Source organism: Mus musculus, chromosome 15 (assembly GCF_000001635.26).
Source record: "Mus musculus strain C57BL/6J chromosome 15, GRCm38.p6 C57BL/6J".
Lineage (NCBI taxonomy): Eukaryota > Metazoa > Chordata > Mammalia > Rodentia > Muridae > Mus > Mus musculus.
Genome location: NC_000081.6, coordinates 58,971,608 through 58,995,359, shown reverse-complemented (window position 1 = coordinate 58,995,359; position 23,752 = coordinate 58,971,608). Strand labels below are relative to the sequence as shown.

The 23,752-nt window shown below is 49.7% G+C and overlaps 1 protein-coding gene and 1 long non-coding RNA gene across 31 annotated transcripts in view; both read left to right on the top strand.

The window, feature by feature from the left end:
• Mtss1 (MTSS I-BAR domain containing 1) overlaps positions 1 to 23,752 on the top strand; it is a 142,723-nt gene that overhangs the window by 88,597 nt on the left and 30,374 nt on the right. For all 30 annotated transcript variants that reach the window (XM_030248450.1, XM_030248449.1, XM_011245548.3 and 27 more), the window contains one exon: positions 22,800 to 22,884. In XM_030248450.1, coding sequence (XP_030104310.1) covers positions 22,800 to 22,884 — 85 coding nt within the window. The remainder of the gene's footprint in view (positions 1 to 22,799; positions 22,885 to 23,752) is intronic.
• Positions 845 to 6,464, top strand: Gm41330. Its single transcript, XR_875365.3, has 2 exons — positions 845 to 918; positions 4,069 to 6,464. It is a non-coding gene; the product is annotated as a predicted gene, 41330 (long non-coding RNA).

Sequence of the window (23,752 nt, the reverse complement as noted above, 5' to 3'; positions counted from 1 at the left end):
GATTACCTTGATGCCTCCCACAGGCAAGTGGCATGCCTCCCACCAAACTGCCCATTGGTGGAGTATCGCTAGAGCCCCACTCCGTGTCCGCCTGCCGCTCTGAGGCTGACTTCGTGCTTCACACGGTGCTTTGGACTGGGGCAGCCTCCACCGTGGGATCAGTCTTTCGCTCAGCATTCTGGCAGAATCTTATCAGTGCCCTATAGCGTGCCCCTAGAACATCCTCAAAAGAGCTAATGACACTTAGAGTGGTTTGGGGTAGTGAGAAATAACTCCAATCTTGAATGACCCCTCTAGCTAGGGTTGGGGAGATGGTTTGGGAGTTAAAGGTTCTTGCTGCCAAGCCAAACTACTTGAGTTTGATTCCTGAAACCCATGTGGTGTGAATGGCGAAAGCCTAGTTCTTTACGTTGTTCTCTGATTTCCACACTCACACTGTCTCTATGATGCCAACCCCCGTCCTCCTACCCCCGTGTAAAATTAAGACTCCCATACCTCCCCCAGTTCTTTGGGTCTGCTGTGGCCTGTCTTCTGTTCTGTCCTTTCAGGAAATTTTATTATCATCACCCTTTGCATTACGGAGCTTGGTTAAGTGGCCTGGCCCTGGCATTTTGTCTTTTTGAATTAAAACCTCCCTTTGGATAATTTTTCTGCACTCTGGTTTCCGGCTGCATACAGTAGATGCCACAGTCATAGACTACATTGTCACTTAATTGGCCCTAGAGCCATCTAGGATGTGAGGTAGTAGGTGTATGGAGAGCTGTCATGAAAACTGCTCTCTTAACTTGCAAGACATTCCAGAGATCCAGGCTGCTGGCTGGTGACCCTCCCTCACAGAAGGAGGAGCAGCTGGGAGGGTCATTGGCTCCCTGCCTGAGATTCCAGCGTCTCCCTCCCGTGTCTCTCCACCCAGCCTATGTGAGTCTGTACAGTGGGACGTGTGGTCTTGAGGAGTACTGGAGTGTCTAGTATATGGAAGGTCAGTGGAGATGTGGGTGCAGCTATAGGAAAGAGCTGGAGTGAGACTCTAGTAGTGCAGCTGCTTAGGGGGGTGACCTATACTCCTGTAAGCCACTTTTTTTGGGGGGGGGAGGTTTTCGAGACAGGGTTTCTCTGTGTAGCCCTGGCTGTCCTGGAACTCACTTTGTAGACCAGGCTGGCCTCGAACTCAGAAATCCGCCTGCCTCTGCCTCCCGAGTGCTGGGATTAAAGGCGTGTGCCACCACGCCCAGCTTGGCACTTCTCATCTATGCTCAATAAACATCATGACTCCCCAGGTTGGGCTTGTACTTTGTTTGTTTGGTGGTGGTGCTCTATCATACAATGGAAGACATTAGTTTATGTCTCACCAGAGGAAGTTCTCCCCACCAGGAGGCAAGGAGCTAAGTCGTAGATGCTAAATCTGATGCCTAGATTTTTCTGGGTAGAAACATGGTGAGGATGCAATTTTAAAAAATTTATTTTTTTTATGTATTTGGGTACACTGTAGCTGTATAGAAGGTGGTGAGCCTTCATGTGGTTGCTGGGAATTGAATTTAGGACCTCTGCTCACTCTGGTTGAAAATAAGTACACTGTTGTTGTCTTCAGACAGCACCAGAAGAGAGTGTCAGATCTCATTACAGATGGTTGTGAGTCACAATGTGGTTGCCGGGAATTGAACTCAGGACCTCTGAAAGAGCAGTCAATGCTCGTAACTGCTAAGAGATCTCTCCAGCCCAAGGATGCAATTCTTAAAGGCAGACATTCCACTCTCCAACTTTGCCCGGGGTCTGTTTCCAAGGAAATGAAGGTGACTTTGTGATGCATGTGAAGAGAGTGCAGCTGTGCTCTGGGCTGGAGCATCAGGGCTCCTCCACAGCAACCCCCAGAGCTGCAGGCTTTGTGCAGGGCTGTCGTAGCTGGCCTTTTCAGTCAGGTACTGAACTATATGGGGGTAGGGTGGGGTGGGGTAGTATTGTCTTGCTAGTTTATGGTCTGTTCCATTTGGACTTTGTTTTAAAAAAACAAAACAAACAAACAAAAAAACCCAAATAACGTTATCCCATGTCAAAGAACTGCAAGCCAGTCCTCAGAAACCTTGCCTAAAGTTTTATATATATATTGCTTTTTTCGAGACAAGGTTTCTCTGTGTAGCCTTGGCAGTCCTGGAACTCACTTTGCAGACCAGGCTGTCCTCAAACTCAAAAATCTGCCTGCCTCTGCCTCCCAAGTGCTGGGATTAAAGGCGTGCACCGCCACCGCCCGGCTAATTTCACCTTTCAAGAGTAAGCTCGTGTCTTCAATGGGTGGTTGAGAAGGGTTCAGCTCCCTGCTGTGCAACAACATCCTTCGTGGACAGCTCAGCATTGACATATATGCAATGACATATGTGTACCTGCGAAGGAGCTTAGGCTCTCCCTCCTCATAATACACGATGTAGGTTTGTGTATTCCGCTTGACAGACGAGCCTGCTGAGGCTCAGAAAGGGCTGATGTTTGCTTGCACTGTGCAGCTATTGAGAGGCGGATCCAGGGCAGCAGCAGTACTGGCCCCTAGACAAGGGTGTGGGCTCTTTGCATGATGTCTTTTCCCTCGTTCTCCTTTGAGGCTCCAAAGCCCAGAGCTCTGCCTAGAAAGCCATTTCCCTGAAAAGGATAGAGTGACATTTTTAGATCAGGAATCCAAGCACTCAGGGCCTGACAGACTCAGGGCCATGTGTTGTTCCAATTGCCAACGTCTGTCTGTCACTGGGAAAATACAGGCGCGGGGAGAGGAACATTTCTCTATGAAATAGCTGTGGCGTGCGTCAGGAGGCTTTTCAGGTGCTTGCCAGACTTCTGCCATTTGAATGTGGAGGTGGCGAACGGCTTTGTAGAAAGACCTGATTCATTCTCGTCTATCCTCCCCATGCTGGGCAAGTCCACCTCGTCAGACGCCCATTTCCAGGGCTTTCTGATTGCTCTCCGTTCATCTGAACAGACATTTATGACAGGGCCGTCCATGTGGCTGGCACAGTTTGGAGGATATTTGGCTGTCCTCATGGCCCCTGAGATGCAGCCAACCCAAGCAGCCTCCTCCAGATTTTTGCATCTGTGTGTGTGTGTGTGTGTGTGTGTGTGTGTGTGTGTGTATGTGTGTGTGTGTTGGGGGGGTGGGTGGTGGTCCCAGGTGGAGGTTACGTGGGCCTCCAGTGGCAAGCTTGCCTTTCTCTCAACCTCCAGATACCACATCACCTAAAATACCATTCCCAAGGTCTCTCCTGAGTCAGCCGCCCCGCCCCAAGATTTATTTATTATGTATACAGTGTTCTGCCTGCATGGACATTCTGCAGGCCAAAAGAAGGTACAAGATCTCATTATAGATGGTTGTTGTGGTTGCTGGGAATTGAACTCAGGACCTCTGGAAGAGCAGCCACTCTCCAGGCCTCCCCCCCCCCCCCCCCAATCTGTTAATGGCTATCATTTACCTGGGTCCAGACCCCTTCAAGTCACCCACCCTCTCTTAATCTAATCCATGCCTTGCCTGATTTTTCCTTTCTCAGCCTGGGCTGAGAACTCTCTGGGAAGCCCATTCCCTGCTCAAAAACCCTGTATTCTTCTGCCCTCTGAACTCTGCGTTAGGTTTGGCGCACTCTCCCAGTAGAGAGCAAATAGTGTGTGCATGCCTCCTCCTCACCCACTCTGGTCCAGTTGCTGAGAGCAGGGACTTCTTTTGCCTTATACAGATCCTGCATGGTAACAGCAACAGGCCTCCTTGAATATATGCAGGAGTAACTACATGTGCTGATGTGAAACTCTGGTTTTCAGCTCATTTCAGCCTGCCCACAGGAAACGATGGCCCATACCCTCAACACATAGACCCTTCCCGTTTGCACCCTGAAGTGCAAGATGGCCATGTTTTCGGGGTGCTTTGCGTATGAGGGGCTCTGTTTTTAAGCCAGGTGTGAGTGCTTGGCTCCACACGCTTCTTCCTTTGAGCCCATTTGCCGAGTCAGCAAATGTCCAGTATGCCGCTGAGAGGTTTTAGGGGGACAGTCAGAGCACAAAACTATTTTAGGAAATGAGATTTACTTATGTTTACTAAAACAGGGAAGGTGGCGTTTTCCAGTCGCGGCAGCCGTTCCAGGCAGCTGCTTGCAAAGGTGAGTGATCGCTACATTAATGGGAAACATCTGGGAAGCAGGGCAGGTTTAATGTGTGTGCGCGCATGTGAGCACACGCTGCGGCCTTGCATGGGGTCTTTGTAAGAAGATGAACGTTCCGTGGGGTTCCCATGACAACAAATAAGGTTGGCGTTAAGCATCTCCAGCAGGATGAACATATTTTGAAGGAGCCACGCTAAGGGGACGCTTATGTTATTATTACAGTGCTTCAGAGGGTTTGAATAATCCAATTTTGGGGATTATTCACTTGAATGCTTCATCCAACCCCCCTAGAAGAACTGGTAAAGGCCAATGGGGTTGAACTGTTCTTACTCCTTGTTAGAGTAAGGTCAGTCCCTGACCTTGCCTTAGGCCTCTCTATATCCTGTACGTTGAGGATCGTTGTCTTTTAAAAGAAAAAAAGGGAAAATAACTAAACTAAAGTGATCTGGGCACGGCAGTCCTTGCCTAGTAATCCCGTCACTGTGGAAGTTGTGTCAAGAAGACGGTTCAAGACCAGCCTTCCCTGCAGTGTGAATCTCTGCCTCAACAAAACAGAAATAAAATAATGAACACACGTGCATACACACACACACACACACACACACACACACCCTCAAGCGTACAACAAGAAGCTTTGGTTGACATAATGAGATGATTACTATAGCTATGCCAACTAACCTCTCCAACGTCTCCCATGTTACATGTGTGCGTGTGCATGCAGCTGCCCTGGTTCACTCATTGCTAGCTGAGGAGGGTAGTCTTAGCTGAGAGAGGAGAGCCAGCACCTGGCAACATGTAACCTGAGACAAGATGGTCCAGGCCTGGTGCCCAGTGTTCAGTGTGCTCGAGAATCTGACTTCCCCAAAGGACAGTCAGGACTTTCCATGGAAAAGCGGCCATAATAGTTCCAGAGAGATGACTGATGTGTCACTGTCATTCCCACCAGGCCTGGCTTTTGTGTTCATAAAGGCCCGTTCTCCCAAAGCTGTGCTTCCTCTTTGAGAGGCGGAGTGGAGGGGTTGGTGTGTGTGTGTGGGTCCTCTTTCTACCTTTGCTCAATTGAGACCCGGGCCAGGGTGCATCAGGTTATCTTCACGACATCTCAGATGAGACCTAAGGCATTAAATATTTAATTGAATTGTTTCACTGAGGGGATCTTGTGACTCACGTGGAAACTAATCGCCTGCTTTTTTACCCAGCACTTAAGTAGATCCCTGCTTAAACATTTAAAGGTCACAGTCCCAGGGATGATTGTGTGGCTTTTTCAGTCTCTTGCTCTGTGGGTTTGGGTGGGGAGTGGGAAGGGTTTGCTGACGGCAGAAGCCTGCCTGGTAGACGGCTTCCACAGGAGAAGGCGCTTACCCTCCCACTCTCATTCCCTCCAGAGTCTCGATTTCCCGGAAAGAACATGGAAAGGCTGGACCTTGAACCACTCGGTGCCTTAGGCCTTTCTGGCTACAGTTCCCTGAGATCTGCCGAGCTCGGGGGAGCAGTGGCATCTCAGGGTTCTGCTTTCATTTATTTATGTTTGAACTTCAAGGCTTTATGTATTCCACTTTAAATTTTTTATTTTTCACACAGGACGAACTGAAGGTCTTTTGAAATTCTGGATCTTCCCTCGGTCTGATAGTGCTGTTAACCAGCAGAGCCCTCTTCCCCAGCTCTCGGTTTCCTCAGAGTCACTTGAGGAGGCCTCTCGATTTCTCTAGGCAGCACACAGATTGAGACTGTTAGCTTTTTAGGCGACTGGCCTGTGCTCCTCTCAGAAACCACTGGGCCTGTGTCCCAGGAGGGTGAAATTGAGACCGGGCTTGCAGGCCTCACACAGACACCTCTGTGGGGTTCTTGTGGGTCAAAGACTGGGGAACGAGTCACTGTGCATCCTCTGTGTATCCCCTGTGTGTTGTGACCTTTCTCGGGATCTTTGGGATTTAGTCAGTCCATTGCCCTCTTCGAGTACCTCAGGTTTTTAGGGGGGAACACCTGTTCATCAGAGGCAACAGGGACCATCTTGGGGGTAGAGGGCCACTATCCCTGGGGGACATAGCAGAGCAGGGGAACAAAAAGATACTGCTTTCGTCTGTGTCCTTCTGGAAAACACGCCCAAAGCTTGTGTCCCTTCAGGGGGAAGTGGCTGCCAAGATGACAGAGTGTCAGCATGTCTATGACTCCTCCTGGACCAGATGCGCGTGTCCTGCGAGTTGTTGCTGTGAGGCCATGTGACCTCGGCACCCTCTGTTCGGTGATCCTATCGTCCAGCCGGCAGGCGATTTCGAAAGCTACCAAACACCTCTGAAAAGACAAACTGAGTCTTTTTTTTTTTTGTGTGTGTGTGTAAATTTGTGTCGTTCCCTTGCCCTCAGTGATCCTCCCCCCAACCTTTCTAGTGATTTGTTCTTCTTTTTTCCCCAGCACTCAGCAAATATTTTCTGAGTGCTGTTCCGTGCCAGGCTCTGTACAGAGAACAGGGGTCTCCGCCTGCCTGAAGAGAGAGGGGCAGGCGGTGGGACAGCCCTCGGTGTCATGGAGTGCAGAGATCTGACTCAGATAGAGCAAGGCCTCTGCAGACAGTGTTCAGGGGTGCTGTTCACTCTGGGTGGCACCCCACAAGGCCCTGGAAGGGCTTGCAAGCCAGCAAAGAGGACACCATCCTCTCAGGGGAGGGGCAGTGCCTCCAGGTGTCTAGAGGCAAACAAGAGAGACGACAGATTTGGAAAACTGATGGATGCTGTCACCTGTAGTGTTGGCAGTCTGTGACAACTCTGTTTTCCCAAGAAGACTCGGGTGCCAGGTTAAAAGAACATTTTACAGCTCTGCCCTGTTAACTTTAGTAGATGTCAACTCCATGAAACTGAGGTGAAATCTATCCTCCCCCCCACTATTACCCCTGATAAGCATGTACACTGAAAAGCAAACTTAGCAAACATCTATCTACATCATTCGAAGCAGAGCATTTCATCCTCACGTCTTGCAGCCATCCCACCCTAAACTGCCACACACCATCACTGTGGAGTGCCATCGAAGGTGTGCGGCCGTCGGTAAGGCTGACTGGCGTGGCATCTGCTCTCTTTGTTCTTCCAAACCATCCATCAGCGAGCTTGTTAACAGACGATCTTCCTGTTTGCCTTCTTTCTTGTCTCACGTCTGGAAGGGCTCCTCTTGTGTTTGCCTCGCCACTTACAAGCAGGCAGCTTTGTTAACAGAGAGCTGCCCCCGCGGGGAAGGCACACGGACGAGCCTCAGACTTGGCATCGGTTTTAAGACAGAAAGGAGTGGCATTGGATTCCCGGGCCTCTGTAGTCGTTGCTCAGACACGGTGCAAGAAAGCAAGTGCGACTTTGGAGCGGCTCACCGCACCTCCTCTCCCAGCTGCCCGAGTCTTAGATTGGTCAGTTGTAGATCATGGAAACACTGTGCATGGCAGAAATCGGTCGTGTGATGATGGTAAGCCGTATGGCCAGTGTTCACTCATGGCATGAGAGCGCGCCAGAAGTCTCGTGAGAAGGGAGTGTCCTGGGATGATGTGCTTTGCTGTTTGCAGAGTGGGTTCTGCACTGCCCCCATAGAGAACAGCTTCACTGACTAGCAATGGGTCGGACCCATGGGCTTTGGAAACACAGGACCTGAAACATCAAGAATGCTGTTTTAAGAAGAGTTCAGGTGGAGTCTGTGCAGAAGGGGCACTTCTACAGAATGCTCTACACAGGAAAGAAACCATTCAGGCCCACGTGAAGGACCACATCACTGTCTCTCTCCCTGCCTGTCTTTGGAGCGTCCCTCTCCCGTATGACTTATCACACACACTGACCTAGTCGGTCTAGACTGCTTGGCGTAGGTTGCCGCAGGGAAAGTGACTTTAGCGTAGTGGTAAAGCTGCGAGCAGCCTCCTCCAGTTAGGAGGATGAAGAAACCTGAAGTTTGCCATCTCCATTGTCTGTCTGTGGCTCTTCTCCCTGTCAGTCTGTCTGTCTGTCTGTCTGTCTGTCAGAGATCTAATTCTTAGTCTGTTATTCCCACTTGACATACGGCTTTCTCAGGCCTTTGAGGTCTATAATCTGGCCCACTCTGGTATGAGTCTTGAGTAGGCCCCAGGGGCGTGGGGTGAGGACGAGGACCAGAGGCGGTGTAGAGCCTCTCTTCTGCCCTCTGTCTGGAATGCCTCAGATCAGAACATGTGTAAAGCATTACTCCCTTGAAGATTTCTGGTTTAGGTGAGATCCCTTTCTGTAATACCCAGATGACTTTTCCAGCACTTTCCAAACTGCCATCAGTCTGCCATAAGACGTGAGTGAATTGGATTGTGGGTCTTTTGTAATTGGCTGGCCGGGGATAACTGAGGTCAATGAACTCAAGAGGGTGAATGATTATTTATGTGCCGAGGGTTGAAGGTGAAACTCCTGGCATCCTGTGGCTCTTTGGTGGGGACTTGCTATATAGGATGGAAGAGTAGAGGCAGAGACCCTACCCCTGGAAGCTGCCCCCTGCTTCCTTCCCTGGCCGCCAATCTGCCTGAAGGTCACTTTCTTGCCCTCCCCCTGCTGCCTGCACGCTGACCACACAGCCTTTGCAGCTGTTGCTTAGCTGCTCGCTTACGTAATCCCGATTGGGAAATGTCAGGATTTGCTTTGGACCAGAGGTCAGCTGGAATGCCCTTCCTTAGGCTTGGATCTCTGATTGTTTGCTAACCCATCCCGGTTCTCTCACAAAGATGTCGGAATTTGAAGTGACAAAGCAATCAAGATTTCCTTTTCAACAGCTAAGTGCTCAGGGAGTGAACTGAGAAGGGCTCAATTCTATCCTTGATCCTATCGCTGTTGATTCTGAGTTACAACCGCAGAAATCCCTCCATACTCAGAAAGGGATATTGTGGGAGAGCGGGAGGGAGTATAGACCATCCTGGTCCTCTCTGTGTGCCTATGATCCTCTTACGTCTTAATGCCCGTGGCATTAAACAGTGGTTCTCAACCAGTGGGTCTCGACCCCCATGGGGGTTTCAAATGACCCGTTTACAGGGGTTGCATATCAGATATCCTTCATATAAGGTATTTGCATTACAATTCATAATAGTAGCAAAATTACAGTTAGGAGTCCCAACGAAATGATTGTGTGTGGTTGGAGGTGACATCACCACGAGGAACTGTGTTAAAGGGTGGCAGCATTAGGAAGGCTGAGAAGCAGTGTTATAGTGTGCTTCTTTGTCCCTGACGTCGACGGATAGCAGGGGTGGCCTCATCCGCTTCTGTCCCTTACATGTCGGGCACTGACCTCCTGAGATCTAGTCATCCAGCCAAGCACAGGGTGTCAGAAAGCACCAAACATACTGGTGGGCTGCCTTCCGGCAGCGTGGAGCGAAGCAGGTGGGGAGGTTTTACTGCCTGGAGCAGGAGACTGAAGAAGCCACAGAAGCACCAGCAAGAAACACAGGGAACAGAACCTGAACCAGTGTCCTTCTCCAGTACTGAGCCAGTGTCCCTCTCCAGTACTGAGCTGCAGTCCCTCCTATATACTCACTGCAGAGCAGTGCACACACCATTACAGACTGTCACAGCTCCATGATGGAAGCTGGGAGCTCACGGTGTGTCTGACTTTAGGGCAGATCAGCTGCACCATGTGGGCAGAGGTGATGTAGGACCATGAAGACCTTTGTGCAAATGGGAGTGTGAATTCAGGGAAGGTGGAAGGGCCTGGTGTTGAGGCCCTGGGCCTAGACTACCAAAGCATTGGAAACTCTGGAGAAGGGCCAGTGTGAGTACTCTCCCATCAAACTGAATATCAGGCTCCAGCGCTCACCAGGCTGGGGAAGGAGGGGGAACCATCTCAGACTCCCCTCAGCTTCTCTTTCACCCTCAGCTTCTCTTTCACCCTCAGCTTCTCTTTCACCCTCAGCTTCTCTTTCATAGCTGTCCCAAGAGCAGAGACCAAAGCTGTGCTGACAGCTGGGATTCTTTGAGGCTGTAACATTTAAGTTTAAGTGTAAATGCACATGTGGATAGCTTTACATATCAACCATTCCCCCCGCACAGAGTCGCAAGCGGTTGGCGTAGGTACGGTGGTGAGCCTCACATCTCCAGACCTTTATCATCTTGCAGAGTAAGACTGTTCCCTGTGTACCTCCCCCGATCAGACCCTGGTATCCACTCTTCTCCTTTCTGATTCTACAGAGGACACAGTATAGTGTTTGTCCCTTAGTGAAACGCTGCTTTTACCAACAGGATGGCCTTATCTTGAAGGCCGCCTCGGTAACCTCTGCCTCCTTCCTTAAGGCTGAATGGGCATCACAGGTGCCAGCTATGAGGCTGCAGAGGTGACTACCGTGCCACAAGCTCTGTGCTGCTGGCTCTCCGTGGCCGTGTGCGCTCTGTCACATGTAGATAAAAGGGGCACGGTTACATTGTTTTCCCTTCCATCCTTCCATTTAGTTCCCAGAATACCACCAAGTGACATGGTGCTGTTTCTCTTTAGAGTAGCCGTGACAGTTGCAAAGTTCTCAGAAGCATGGATAGCTAGAAATCAGTGGCAGGCTGTGTCTGAGACCGGAGACTAGGCCTTCCACTCTGACTCTGACTCTGACTCTGACTCTGACTCTGACTCTGACTCTGACTCTGACTCTGTCTCTCTCTGTCTCTGTTATCTCTCTGTGTGTGTGTGTGTGCGTGCAAGTGCACTTACCTGTGTATATATGTGTATGTGGAGGCCAGAGGTTAATGCCAAGTGTCCTCCTCTGTTGCTTTCCGTCTTATTTTTTGAGGCAGTCTTCCTCTGAATCTGGAGTCTTGGGTACTCTGGCTGGCCAGGGAGCTCCACATACCCTTCTGTATCGTGAGACTTCCCTTTTGTCCTCAGTCACCAAGTTTGGGAGTAAGCACCCTGTCTGGCAGTCTTTCACCCGAGCCAGGTAACATCTGTCAAGGATGCTGAGGATACACTCATGTCACTTGAAAGCAGCCTCACCCAGCCTTTAGCTGCCCCGGCTCTAGCTGCTGAAGATGTTTTTACAAAGTGGCTACAAGAAATTGCAGGCTCACTGTCGAGTATAGCATTTGGTAGGTCCATCCGTCCCTATCCTCTGGCAAGCAGTTGTCATGGTAACGGATCTACTCCCAAGCAGGCTTCCTAATGGCGTAGAAGGGACTTGACACTTCTTCCTGAGGTTGTTGGTAATTATCTTCTCAAAAAATAAGTTCTGAGTATTGGGAACATTTTAATGGGCTTGGTTCTGTCCTTGGGGGAATATGTTCTCTGCGCTGCTCCCGTTTCTCTCTCTTCCTGTACATGCTCTTTAAGGAAGAGCTGTTATTCTCTTGTTAATAGCCTGCCTTTATTAGGCATGTAAATACTTAACTTTATTGGGAAGGCAGGCAGAATAGCCTGTGTCAGGCATCCGTAATTAGATTAGCTACTATGCGCGCACATTTTCCGTAACCTCTACTTGCAGAGACATGGCTTACCAGCCTTAGGGTCTTGAAATCCTGTGTCCCTTGGTCTTCCCACAAGCAGACAGAAGGGTCTCATGGGTGAGTCTAACCTGTATTCATTGCTTTCGCTAGGAGCTCACTTTCATCCCAGCAGCGGAAATGTTGGGAACATCTGTTTTCCATGTAGCTAATTTCCCTGCCCCACCCCCTTTTACTCCTGTCTCTCCTTCATTTGCAAAGACCTACTGAGCCTCCCTCCCAGACCATACACCTTGCTAGACACTCAGAATTCAAGAATGGCTTGGAAGCGGGTGCTCTCCATAGGAGGTCCCCATGTGATGGAGAACATGGGCCCACGGAACAGGAAGTCCCAGACACCAGGACGACTGTGACAGTATACACATAAGAGAAAAGGTGCAGACCACCCTGGTCTCTTGAATTCACTCACTCCTCCCGTGAGGGTTAACACGGTCATGTTGATGGAATCTAGAATCGCCCCAGAGACCTCTGGGCATGTCTTTGAGGGAACCTCTTGAGTAGATAAATTACAGAGAGAAGACTCACTCTAACTGTGAGAAACAGAAGAAGAAAGCAAGCGGAGCACTGGCGTCATCCACAGCCTCCGTATTGGCCGATGTGACCAGCTGCCTCAGGCTTTGGTTGACACCATGTCCCTGCCTCACTGGACCTTCAGTACCTGAACCCAGTTAAAACCTCCCTCCCTTTAGTTGCATCTGTCAGATATAACCATAGTCTTTTGATTATAACAGCAAGAGAAGTCACCACACACCCCTTCCTCCATCTTCCCGCATTATGTACAGGCTCCAGAGGCCCCTGAGCTAACCTTATCCTCTGCTCGGTGGGGTGGGATGGGGTGGAGGGGAAGAACAACCCCACCTCTGCATCTTCTAAAGACTCCCCACCCCCATACCCCCGAAGAAATGAGAAATGAGGCCATGGGAATCAGTGGCTTTCTGTTCAGTATCTATCTTCCTGTGAGCCACAGTGCCATCAAGCAGAATCTGGTACCCCAAGCTTGTTTTCTCTTGACCAGAGTTGTAATTTCACCCATTGGTAGGAGGACACCCCGCTGAGAGCTCCCTGTCTTGTTTGGACTAGGACGCTAAAGCGAGGGTCGTGGAGCTGAGGCAGAAGCCTCGCCCTGGCAGCCAACCCCATGTGTTCTGGATTGCAGCCTGGTAATCAGTCACATTTGCTGGGTTTCTACTCTGAAGCCAGGGCATCTGGTGCACCTGCACACATCTCTAGGGCTCCAGTGTTCCCAGAATGGGCAGAACATATGGACTGATAAAATACTCTGGCCCCTCCCATCCCAGTGTGGTTATGGTCTAGTGGCAAGTCGCCATCGTTGGAGAGCTGGTTAGAAATACTGACCCTCGTGTCCTCGACAGCCTGACTGCTGAGGAATGGCGACCTTTATGCATTTTGAAGTCTTTAATAGTCTGTTCTCTGACTTTAGTGCTAGGGCTGTAAGGCCAGGGGAAGCAGCCTTGTGCTGTTCTTGCATTTGTACAGACCCGCCCTCCAGCCACCCAAGCCACCGGTGAGGTAGTCCAGATGCAGCCATTACTACCTGATGATAATTAGCCCACAACATGAAACTCGTTTGTCACCCATGATTTTTGTCTGTGTTTAACTTTAAAAGACAATCAGTCCAGGTGAGTAGATTTTTACCTAGACCCTAACCTTTCCCCCCTGGGCTGGGGCAGGAAGCAGTAAGGCTCTCTGACAGTGCAGCTGTTGGCAGTCACTCTACACAGCCCTCTGTGGCCATAAATCAGACCCAACTTGTCCCTGGGGGCCAGGCCATGACCTTGACAGAGCAGCAGAAGCCATTATGTTAGTGTGCTTGGTGTGTTTCCTCAGAGCACCAGGCCAGTCCATCCATCCCCCAGTCTCAGAGCTTCTGGTGGCTTCCTAGCCTATAAATGCTGGCGGAGCAATAGCCAGTTTTAAATTGTTCCCTGATAGTTGCCTTCCTCGTTTGCATCCAGTTAGAACAGGCTGCCGAGTGAGATGCAAGAGACAGAAGAGAAAGGAGAGCGAGACTCCTAGAAAAAAAATCAGCCTCTAAGTGTGCTCTGTGGAGTTTGTCCGGATCAGGGGTTAGGAGACATTTTAAGAAATGAAGGTTGGATTTTTCTACCCTCTAGGGTGGATCCACAGTAAACTTTGTAAACTCTAAATCACGAACAAATACATTTTAAAGGATTTATGTATTCAAGTGCGTGCATGTGTGTGTCTGTGCATGTGAGTGCAGGTGACCTTGGAGGCCAGAAGATCACCTGGAGATAGAGTTATAGGCAGTTGGGAGCCACCAGATATGGGTGCTGGGAACTGACCTCAGGTCTATAAGGTCAGTACTTGTCCTTAAGGCCTGGCAGTCTCTCCAACTCCTTGGTTGTAGTTCCTCCTCCTCTTCCTCCTCCTCCTCCTCCTCCTCCTCCTCCTCCTCCTCCTCCTCTTGCTACTCCTCCTCCTGAGATTGTCATATTGCAAACAGGACACTGCAATTTTAGTAAGCTAGGTGAGAGATGACAGAAGTTTACACACTCTAGCCCAGTTCAGAGTGTACAGAGGCCCCTAACAAGCAGTCACTTTTAGCCTGGAGTATGTGAATATCACCCGATGGGTAGGTTTGAGGTTTCAAGGGCTCATAATGTCACGGGATATGGATGTTTGAGCTAGTCACTGATCTTAAACTCCCTTCTCAATCACGCATCTTCCAGCTACCTTCTAAATGATCTATCTGATCTTACGGGCCATGAAGGCTGCCCGGGAGATAAGCCCGGAGCTGGCTACTGTCAGCCTCCCCGACAGTTACATTTTGGCAACTGAGAGAATGACATGTGGCCCATCTATCAGGCCACATCTGCTTCGCTGGCCAAGCAGGTGGCCTCCAGTCTCCCTTTCCTGGCTTCAGGAGGAGTCTTTCTCTGTGCCCATGTGGCAGAAGCTGACCGTGGCAGTGGGAGCAAATGTGGGGGTGCCTGCTGCACTTCCCGGGGAGACGTTCTCAGGGTTTTCCACTGGGGAGGCAGTATCTTGTTTGCTCTTCTCCTGGTTGTCCACAGTGTGAGTGTGCGCGTGACTCCATGCTTACATTGCTGTTCAACAGCAACAAAGAAAGCAGAATATTAGTCTTTGTGGCTGTCAGTACCACGCGTGCCAGAATCTTGTGCCTGTTGGTCCCAAGGCACCAGATGGTGGTGGGACTGTGTGGTTTTGTTTACCGAAAATTGTGAAGTGGGGAGACACTGAAGTAGGGGGCACACCAGTGTTTTCAAGAAATGCCATGCTGACCGTCCCCGATGTGCTGAGTGTACAGTACTGGTGCCCCTAGCCACCAGCTGGCTTCTCCTCCATTCACACTCAGCTGTGTACAGTTGCTGAATAAGTTTTTTTTTTTTTTTAAATAATAAAAAACAGGAAATTCCACAAGTGTGTGTCTTCCTTGAAGATTGACACGGCTCCTTAGGCTTACCATTGTGGTCAAGAGGAAGTAGCAGTTCCGGTGTGAGGGGCTGCAATGGCTTATTTTTGAAAACCTGTTTTAAGTTTTTTTTTTTTTGACCTAAGGAGCCTTTCTTTGTGAATTAAAAGACACAGTCATGTGACTTAGATGCTCATTTCCTTGGCACCAGACCCTATTTGATGCAGGAACATTCTAGAGTATTTTCAGGGCTGACCTGGGCATTGGGCACTCTGCAGTCAATGACTCACGGATGCCTGCTTCTGCTGAGAGGAGCCTGGTCTACGGTAGAGGACCCGTGTGATAATGTAGAGCACTAGAAGCAGGTTCGTTCTTCCTTTCCCCTCTCCGGCATCAAGGGCACCAGGTGATCATTCGCCCAGTTTTGCACCTAGCCATCACAAGGATAAAAGACAAAGCGCAGGTGAATCCCGAAGAAACAACTTGATACTCGCTTGCTCGTAAAATCACGAGTGGACACTTTGACCTTTAATAAAAATGCTGGTCCCCTGATAGGAAACCAGAGAAGACCCTCTGGAAAACTTGGAGCAGTTTCCCCAAGTATAGAAACCTCCCTGAAAGAGAAAGTCTTCCTCCACACCGGGAGCTGCCCCACAAGCTCAAGCAGGAGTGTGGTGCTAGGGTGGCAGGCAACTGCCGGGTCTGTTGCTACCCTGTACATTCTGGTCTCAGAGTCACCGTGACAATCCATCACTGTCCATCTGCGGGGAGAAGACGTTTGTTGTCTGACTGGGGGGCTGTCTCACTCCTGTAGCACAGTAGTCCGGTTAAGGTGCATTTCCTGATGCTGTTTCGTGGTCACTCTGGCTTTTGCCGGGGAGAGGGGTCACTTAGCGTGGTTTGGAGGTCATCGGGGTGCTTTATAGAGCTGCTGGCAGGCGTGCATACCCCCGCTGAGATCTGGCTGGGCCAGGTAGCCCTCAGAGAGCCGTTATTTGGAAGCCTTTGCTCTCTCTGGTCATTCTCGCCTATTGCCTTTAGATTTTGCTCTGTGTAGGCAGAGCAGGCCCTCGGCTCGCTGCAGGTGTGAGAATGGAGGTCAGGCTCACTGTCATGTGCCTTTCTCATTTACTCTCATCAAAACGAAAGACACCCACAGGAGATGAGGAGACTGGGGGAAGAAGGTGACTCCCAGCCTCAGGGTTGAACCTGGGGACTAGTCTTCGAATGGGTTTATGCACATGTGAGTGCGTGAGTGCATGGATATGTGCCTAGAGGTGTTTGAGCCGAGGTGAGAGCCGGCCTCCAGCCGTCCCCTCAGGTGGCGGGTGGCAGATGGTGTACCCAGCCATGCCCTCCAGAGAGGCAGCTGATGCACTCGAGGTAGCCTCTGTTGTGCAACATTGCGCAAAGCTTCCGCCAAGGTGACAGGATACCCGAAATGTGGAGTCTTCGGTGCTCTCTGAGAAATGGGCCTGTGTGTGAGAGAGATCAGAGTATCACAACCTGCCAGGCCATTGCAGAACTGAGACCTGTGTGTCCCACGATGGTCTCAGCATTCATCTCGGTAGGAGCTTCCCTTATCCTTGTTGCTGGGAAGGAAGCTGGTGATGTAATCGCTTGGAGCTCCGCAATATAAAAATGAACAGCCAAGGAGATGCAGAGCCGGGGTTCTCATGGGGCTGGGTGAGGGCCGTTGCCTGCCCTGTCGGAGGGCAGGGCAGGAGGATTAAGGTGGCCTAGAATAGGTTGACTATGACAGCTTTGGATGCTGTCAGACAATCTCGGTGAATGAATGGCTGTCAGGGACTCTTTTTCCAGTGGGCACAGCAGATAATGTGGCCTGAAGGAACGATTCTGACTTTCTTAGGAACCAACCCCACCTGTCCATTTCCCTTCCTAGACGCCCAGGTTTTCCAGCTCCTTGGAGAAGAGTAATATCACATGCAGGGGGAGACAGGCTGCTTACAGATCTGCTGGTGCCTTCTAATGGACATGCAGCAGCCTGACCAGAGCTAATTGCCCCGTCTTCCTCCTTCTGAGGGCTTGGCCCTGCATAATTGGCCCTGGTGTGGCTATGGTTCCTTACTCTCTCTATAAAATACACTATTGCCACCTTTTGTGCACTTGAGGCTTTGCTAGTGTGTCTCAGCTTCTCCCACCTGAGTTGCAAGCCCAACAAAGAGTCCCCAAACTCCCAAACCTGTATGTGCCAGTTGTACGACTGTTGTTCAGTAGCTGGCATGCAAGATACAGAAGTCTTGGGAGGATGGTGTAAAGATCAAGATTTGCTTCTTCGACAAGATAAGTGGAGTGTTCAGAAAGATATGATTAGATCAAGTTCCTTTCGGAAACATTTGCCATCAAAGTATGCATGAGGTAATACTTGAAGGGGGATGAGTGGTCCGAGGGCACAGCTCAGCAGCAGAGAGCTTAAAAAGCATACATGAGGGCCAGGGGTTCTATTACACACACACACACACACACACACACACACACACACACACACACACACACACACACAGGGGAGAGGCACAGAAAAGGTGTAAAAGTTTACATTACTCCAGATGTTTTGTAAGAAACACAAATTAGAAGTTATAGCTGATATTAGGGTGTGAGAGAGTCTGAATAACATTGAAACACCAGTAGTCAGCATACTGCCTTAAAGAATACAGCTGTCAGCATTTGAATGGAAACAAGTCAGACCCTTGTGGATGCCATCCCACCTAGTGGGAGGGAGGGGCTCTGAAGCGCATCATCCTTCTGTAGTGAGTCTCTTCTGACTTAGATCCTGCCCACCATGGACTCCTGTGTCCCTTTCATGATTGTTCGGTCTTTCCCCGTATTTTGTTCTGCATTACATCAGCAGTAGAGAATGCCGGCCATGTGCTTTTAAGTCCGTGTTTCTTTAATGACAAGTGGATCGTTTGCTTCATTGCAGGATGCGCGTTACCTTGCTTCCGTTCTTTTGCTGGCTTACTGGCTTCCATGGCTTTGGTGGTGACAGATTATGGGATGGACACTTCAGGCTGTCTAGGGGGAGGCGGGCGAGTACACCTATCATCTCATGGAGAGACCCAGGGCTTGGTGAAACATCCCCTTAATGCTCAGAGCATAAGAGTGAGCATTTAGAAGAGTGACCGTTTAGAACTGGGAATGCTTACGTACACATGAAAAGCCCTGAGCGATTCCCAGACTGATGGGGTCCCAACATTTGTGAAGTGGATGCAAGATTAGGAGTTCAAGGTCACCCTTGATTACTTAGCAAGCTTGAGTCTAGCCTAGGCTACAAAAGATGATGTTTTAAAAGAAAAGATGGGTGGGAGACTGCTCTGAGCTGTAAACAATAATCCTGTCCAGAGGAGAGAGATTGTGCCCTGCAGAGCTGCCCTGTGCCGAGTCCCGCTTCTGGGAGGTTCCTGAGACTATCATTCTCCCGTCCAGCAGGCTCCTAATTAGCCTTCCAACCGCAGGAGCCTCTGGCAGGACAGCCACAACACACAGTAACTTACACTTTGGCCAGAGCACTTCCTAATTCTATTCCTCAGCTCTTCCCAGAATCCAGCCTGACAAACCCGCTTTCAGTCTGTGCCTGCCACCTGCCCACACTGCAGGCCCAGGCCTCCTGCCCATACAGCCCCTGCTGTGCTGGGGGATGGAGCCGCCTGCAAATGAGGCAGCTTGGAGGGATGCGACAATGCCACTTGATAGACAGCCACCTTCCTAGTGGCCTTAGCCACGTGGGCTACTGTTTAGAGGAAGGAACAGTGGTTCCTGGCCTTTGCCCTCCGGGCTTCCTTCCCACCCTCTGAGAAGAAGTCATAAACAATTTGTATTCTGTCCGTGATGCTAAATGCCCCTCTTTGTCCTCAGTGGGGATGTTTGCCACTTGTCATAGCCGGAAGAAGTCTCCTGATAATCAGTCAAACAAAGAAGGGTTTGGGTCTCTGTTCTGTTCGGCTGCTGTGTGGCTTATTAGCAAGCCCAGCTGAGGTGCATTGAAGGTGCCTTCATCCTAGGGTTGCTCTGTGTGTGTGTGTGTGTGTGTGTGAGAGAGAGAGAGAGAGAGAGAGAGAGAGAGAGAGAGAGAGAGAGAATTTGAGTTTAAGTTCGTATGTGTGAGTGTGTGCCTTGGTCTGTTGTGGGTGTGGTGGCACTGCTTTTAATCCCCTCTAAGGATAAGGAGCTCATTGGTCAGCCTCCTGGTTCAGTGAAAGACCTTATGTCAAAAAATTAAAAAAAAATAATACAGAAAACAAATTGAGAAAGATGCAAGTCTCTTGTGTTCACACACGTATCCCTAAGGAATAAAGCAAACAAACAAACAAACAACCCAAATGAATTGTTGGTCCAGCCTCCAAATAACAAATATTCCCTCATTCAAGAAGTAAGGTCTTGTCCACCCTTGCAGGGTGGCCAGGTGTCTAAACCAGCCATGTGTAATGCCATAAATCCTCCCATTGTCAGGTTGGCCCTCTTCCAGATGTCTCCTCTGACTCTGTAGCTCCAGCCAGTTTCCTCCAATTCAAACCTGCTGAGGTCAGGAAAGCATCAGCTGTTGCTAAGCACTTAACAGAAAGGTCTGTTTTTAGGGTGACCCACACATGCCAGTATCAGCAACACTGGGTTATGGGGTCCATAGGGAATGTCCTCTGCCTCCTGCCCCTGTGCCAGTTACACAGATACTGCTGGTAGGAAGTTTTCTTAATGTCTTTTCATTTCCTGGCCTCTCTGTGGCTCCCTGTGCTGAGGCACAGTGGTGGGCACAGGCGTTACGTTCAGAAACTGCATGGAATCGGCCCATAGCTTGATTGCTTCTGTTAGGCACTGAAATAGTAGGACAGAAAAGATGGAAAAATGGAGCGCAGGGCCTGGCTGTCAGCACGGTCCTTTCCAACCCCTCATCTCTCCTCAAGGACACGGAAGTGGCAGTGGCGGTTGGCCCTGAGGAAGAGAGTCACACCACCTGGCTCTCTGCACTCCCATTTAGCACCTCGTAGACTTCTAGACTCAAGAACCAAACTCTCAGAGCCGGCTGAACAAACACCACCCCCTACAGTAGCTGTTAGATGAGGACTTCGGGCGTCCTCTGGGCCCTGCCGTCTTTTTAGTTGTCGACTATCTGAAGTATCACATAGCTGACTACAGCTGAATGCACATACCCGGACGATTCCTCCTGCTTCAGTGGCATTAACTAATCCTGTAACCTTGGGCAGGTTGTTTAAAGTACTTACTTCTCCCGTCTCCGAAATGGGCACCGCAGTGTTGTCAACACAACTGAGAATATTGTGAGGACTGACTGATTTAATATGTGAAAAGTACTTAGACGCTCTAAGCAGCACCCAAGTGACACATAATTCTATTTTTAAATAGCTGTATCCTATTCGGTTGGGTGTCTGTGCCCCACGGTTCATTTAACTAGATGATTATAATGGGATTTGTGAGGTGGTAAACATTTCCATCATTGTCCTCCCAGGTAAGGATTCGCCGTTTTTCTTCATTATTTCCTCAGATTAAGTTCTTAGTATATGAGTTGCTGGGTCCAGGAGAGGATGCTATTTTTAGGGCCTTTCTTGATAGCTGCTGATTTCCCCCCAGGAAAGCCTTAGTCTGCCTTCCTTGCAGCGGGGAATAAGCGGGCCAATATCCTGTGTAGTCACGTTATTAACTTTTAATCAAATGAAGGAGCAGGGAAAAGAGATCTTTTCCTGGGGGATAAAGCGGTCCTCATTCCTCACCTTTGTTCACAAGGAATAAAAAAAAAAAAAAAAAAAACACGCTAAAAACAGGCAGATAGGAAGACAGCTGGAGTATGTGAGAATAGCGCCCTCTCGTGGTAATCCCTGGGAAGGCACAAACACTTTGTAGAATGCCAGGTGGTTTTGTTTGTTTGTTTGTATTTTTGTCTGTTTTTTTTTTTTCCCCGGGGGTGCGGTAGGGTGGAGTGGGGATGGGTGACGGGTTGAATGTATCTGACACTGGACTTGAACTTGCTATATAGTTGAAGAAGACTGAATTTTTGACTCTCTAGCATCTATCTCTTGAGTGTGAGGAGTATAGGTGTGTGCTACTATGGTCGTTTCATGGCGCCCAAATGTGTCATAACATGCTAGGCAAGCACTTTCCTGACCGGCCTCCATCCTCAGCAACCCAAGGCACTAGTTAGATGTCAGACCAGCCTTGGGTTCACATTTGGGTTTTTTGCTGCAGCTTTTACAGCAACGGTTAGCAGGGAAGTGTAACTTTTATTCTTCTGGGAAAATCTGGAGGTAATTTTCAGTACTCAAGTCTGAGTATTGGATGGGGGTCCTGCTACTGACTCTGTGTGGGCCCAGACCTACATGTTGTTGACTGAATGGACTGGGTGAGCTCCCTGAAAATGTAGCCTCGTGTGTGTGTGTGTGTGTGTGTGTGTGTGTGAACAGTGTCTCACTATGTCTTCCTGGCAAGTCCAGAGCTTGCTGTGTAGACCAGGCTGGCCTGCAGCTCACAGGATCTGCTGCCCTCTGCCTCCAAAGTGGAAATGCTACCCATTCATTCATTCATTCATTCATTCAGATTTGGTTAGCCCCAGCTGGCTTTGAACTCACAGTGGCTGTGGTGGCTTTGAACCCCTTGCCTCTGCCTCCCGGGCTCTTTGAGTGAATGACTTGTGCCGCCGTGCTCAGCCGAACTATTACTACTTAGTAGTCACTACTTTACCGTCATTTGCTTGTCATGAGCTCAGAGCTTGCAGAATAAAATGGAAACCGAGGGGGGCTGAACCAACAGACAAACATTTCTGTAGAGAAGATAGAACAACATGTAGCATGTGTCATGTCATGGGTGTACACATATAATGTCATGGATTTTCATAAGAGTGGTTTCCCCTCCCTGGTGATTTGGTTAATTGTGTCTTAAGTTCCTGTGGCTTTCTCTTGCTGCCCAGAGAATAGTGTTTTATTTGACACTTACCCAGTTTCACAAGCTTTGCATGTGTGTTTTCCTAACATCATTGACTGTGCCTTCCAGGGTCCTTATGCAATTCTGATCTGAGGTTACAATCCATTCTCCACACATCCCAATAGATTCTGATTCAAGAATTTTTCCAGAAGTGGGGAGGGACAGAAGGCCTTAAAAACTAATCTGGGGAAGGGTGCGGTGCGCCCGAAGGGAAGGCATGCAGAGAATCTTGGGAAAATCAAAACATGCCTTAGCTCCCTCCCACACGTGTGGAACTCTAAGATCTAGGTCACCAGTGTCCAATGAGAAAATATACCATGACTTTATATTACCCTAGAATTGCACGGACCCTGAAATAATGAACCACAGTGGTCCTTAGCTCTTCCAAAACAGCTTTGAGGGTCGTTTGGGCAGATGGGGTGGGATGGGGTCAGGGATTTTTGGTCATCTTTCATGAACAATAATTGTGAGTGTGTGCGTGCATGTGTGCGTTAGACAAAATCTCCAGGAGTCCTTTTCCTCCACCATGTGTTGAATTCAGGTCACTGGCCTTGATTTCTGACTCACAACCAAAAGTACAAAATGAACGGGGACTCTCAGAATAGGAAACATTACATAGGACTGTAGTACACACACCACGTGACATCGTGTGTTTGCATATGCACACATGTGCAATGGGAAGTTCTGAAGGCAGCATCTCAGGTTGGCGACGTCACGTGAGTGTGCTTGGTCTTGGACTCGTGTGTTTGCATATGCACACATGTGCAATGGGAAGTTCTGAAGGCAGCATCTTAGGTTGGTGGCGTCACGTGAGTGTGCTTGGTTTGGGACTCCTGCTGATCTGGGCCTCCTTTGCTTTGCCAGGTGGTACCCGGGAGATCGGCTCAGCTCTCACCAGAATGTGCATGCGGCACCGGAGCATCGAGGCCAAGCTGAGGCAGTTCTCCAGGTGACGAGCATCCCCTGCCCTGTCCCAGAGGGTTAGGTTAGGGACGCGGTGATGTGGCATGCTCCCCTTTACAGCACCAGTCTCCCAGTAGTGTTTAAGCCCTTACAACCCATTCTTTCCCCTGCTGTTCAGTCAGCTGCTGTGTGCTAGGGATGGCTCCAGTACTGGGTCTCAGTGAAGAACTATTTATTAGTCCAGCCCCTGCCCTCGGGAGCCTGCCCTTGCCTTCAGATTTTTCACATGCCCCTCCCGGGTCTCCTTACTGCCCACCAGTCATGGAGATTTACACACTGCTGAGGCTCCCTTCTCACAGAAGCCTCTGGAAGGAATGAGATCCGCTTTCCCCACTGCCCTGTCCCCCAGGCTAATTACAGAGCCCCCAAGAGGGAGTGGTACCTCAGAGCCCTCTTCCAGTTTTTAGGCCCCCAGAATACAGCGGAATGGCAAGAGCTGGCTCCGTGACTTGGAGTCAGATGGCCCTCGTGTCCCAAGCAGATCAGCATAATTGTTCCGCCATTCTCTCTTGGAAGGGCTGCACAGCGTACACAGGCGCACCCAGATAACTCCTCCCTGCCATCAGTTAGAAGCTGGCACTTGCAGCTTGAGGCTGTTCCTGGTCTCTTCCATCTTTCTCTGTGTCCAGGTTGCACAGTTACTTCATCTTTATAACTTCAGGTCCAGAGTGCCCAGCAGCACCCTGGAGTCTTTAAAAGAGATATTAATGTTTTCCCTACTCCCTGAATTTTAGAAGGCAAAAGTTAAGCTCCTATGTCTCTGTCTCTTGATGGTTTCCATTTCGATGGTTTCCATTTCGCGGCCTGAGGGGCGACCCCAGCTTCCTGTAACCTGGCTTTTAATGTGGGCTGGA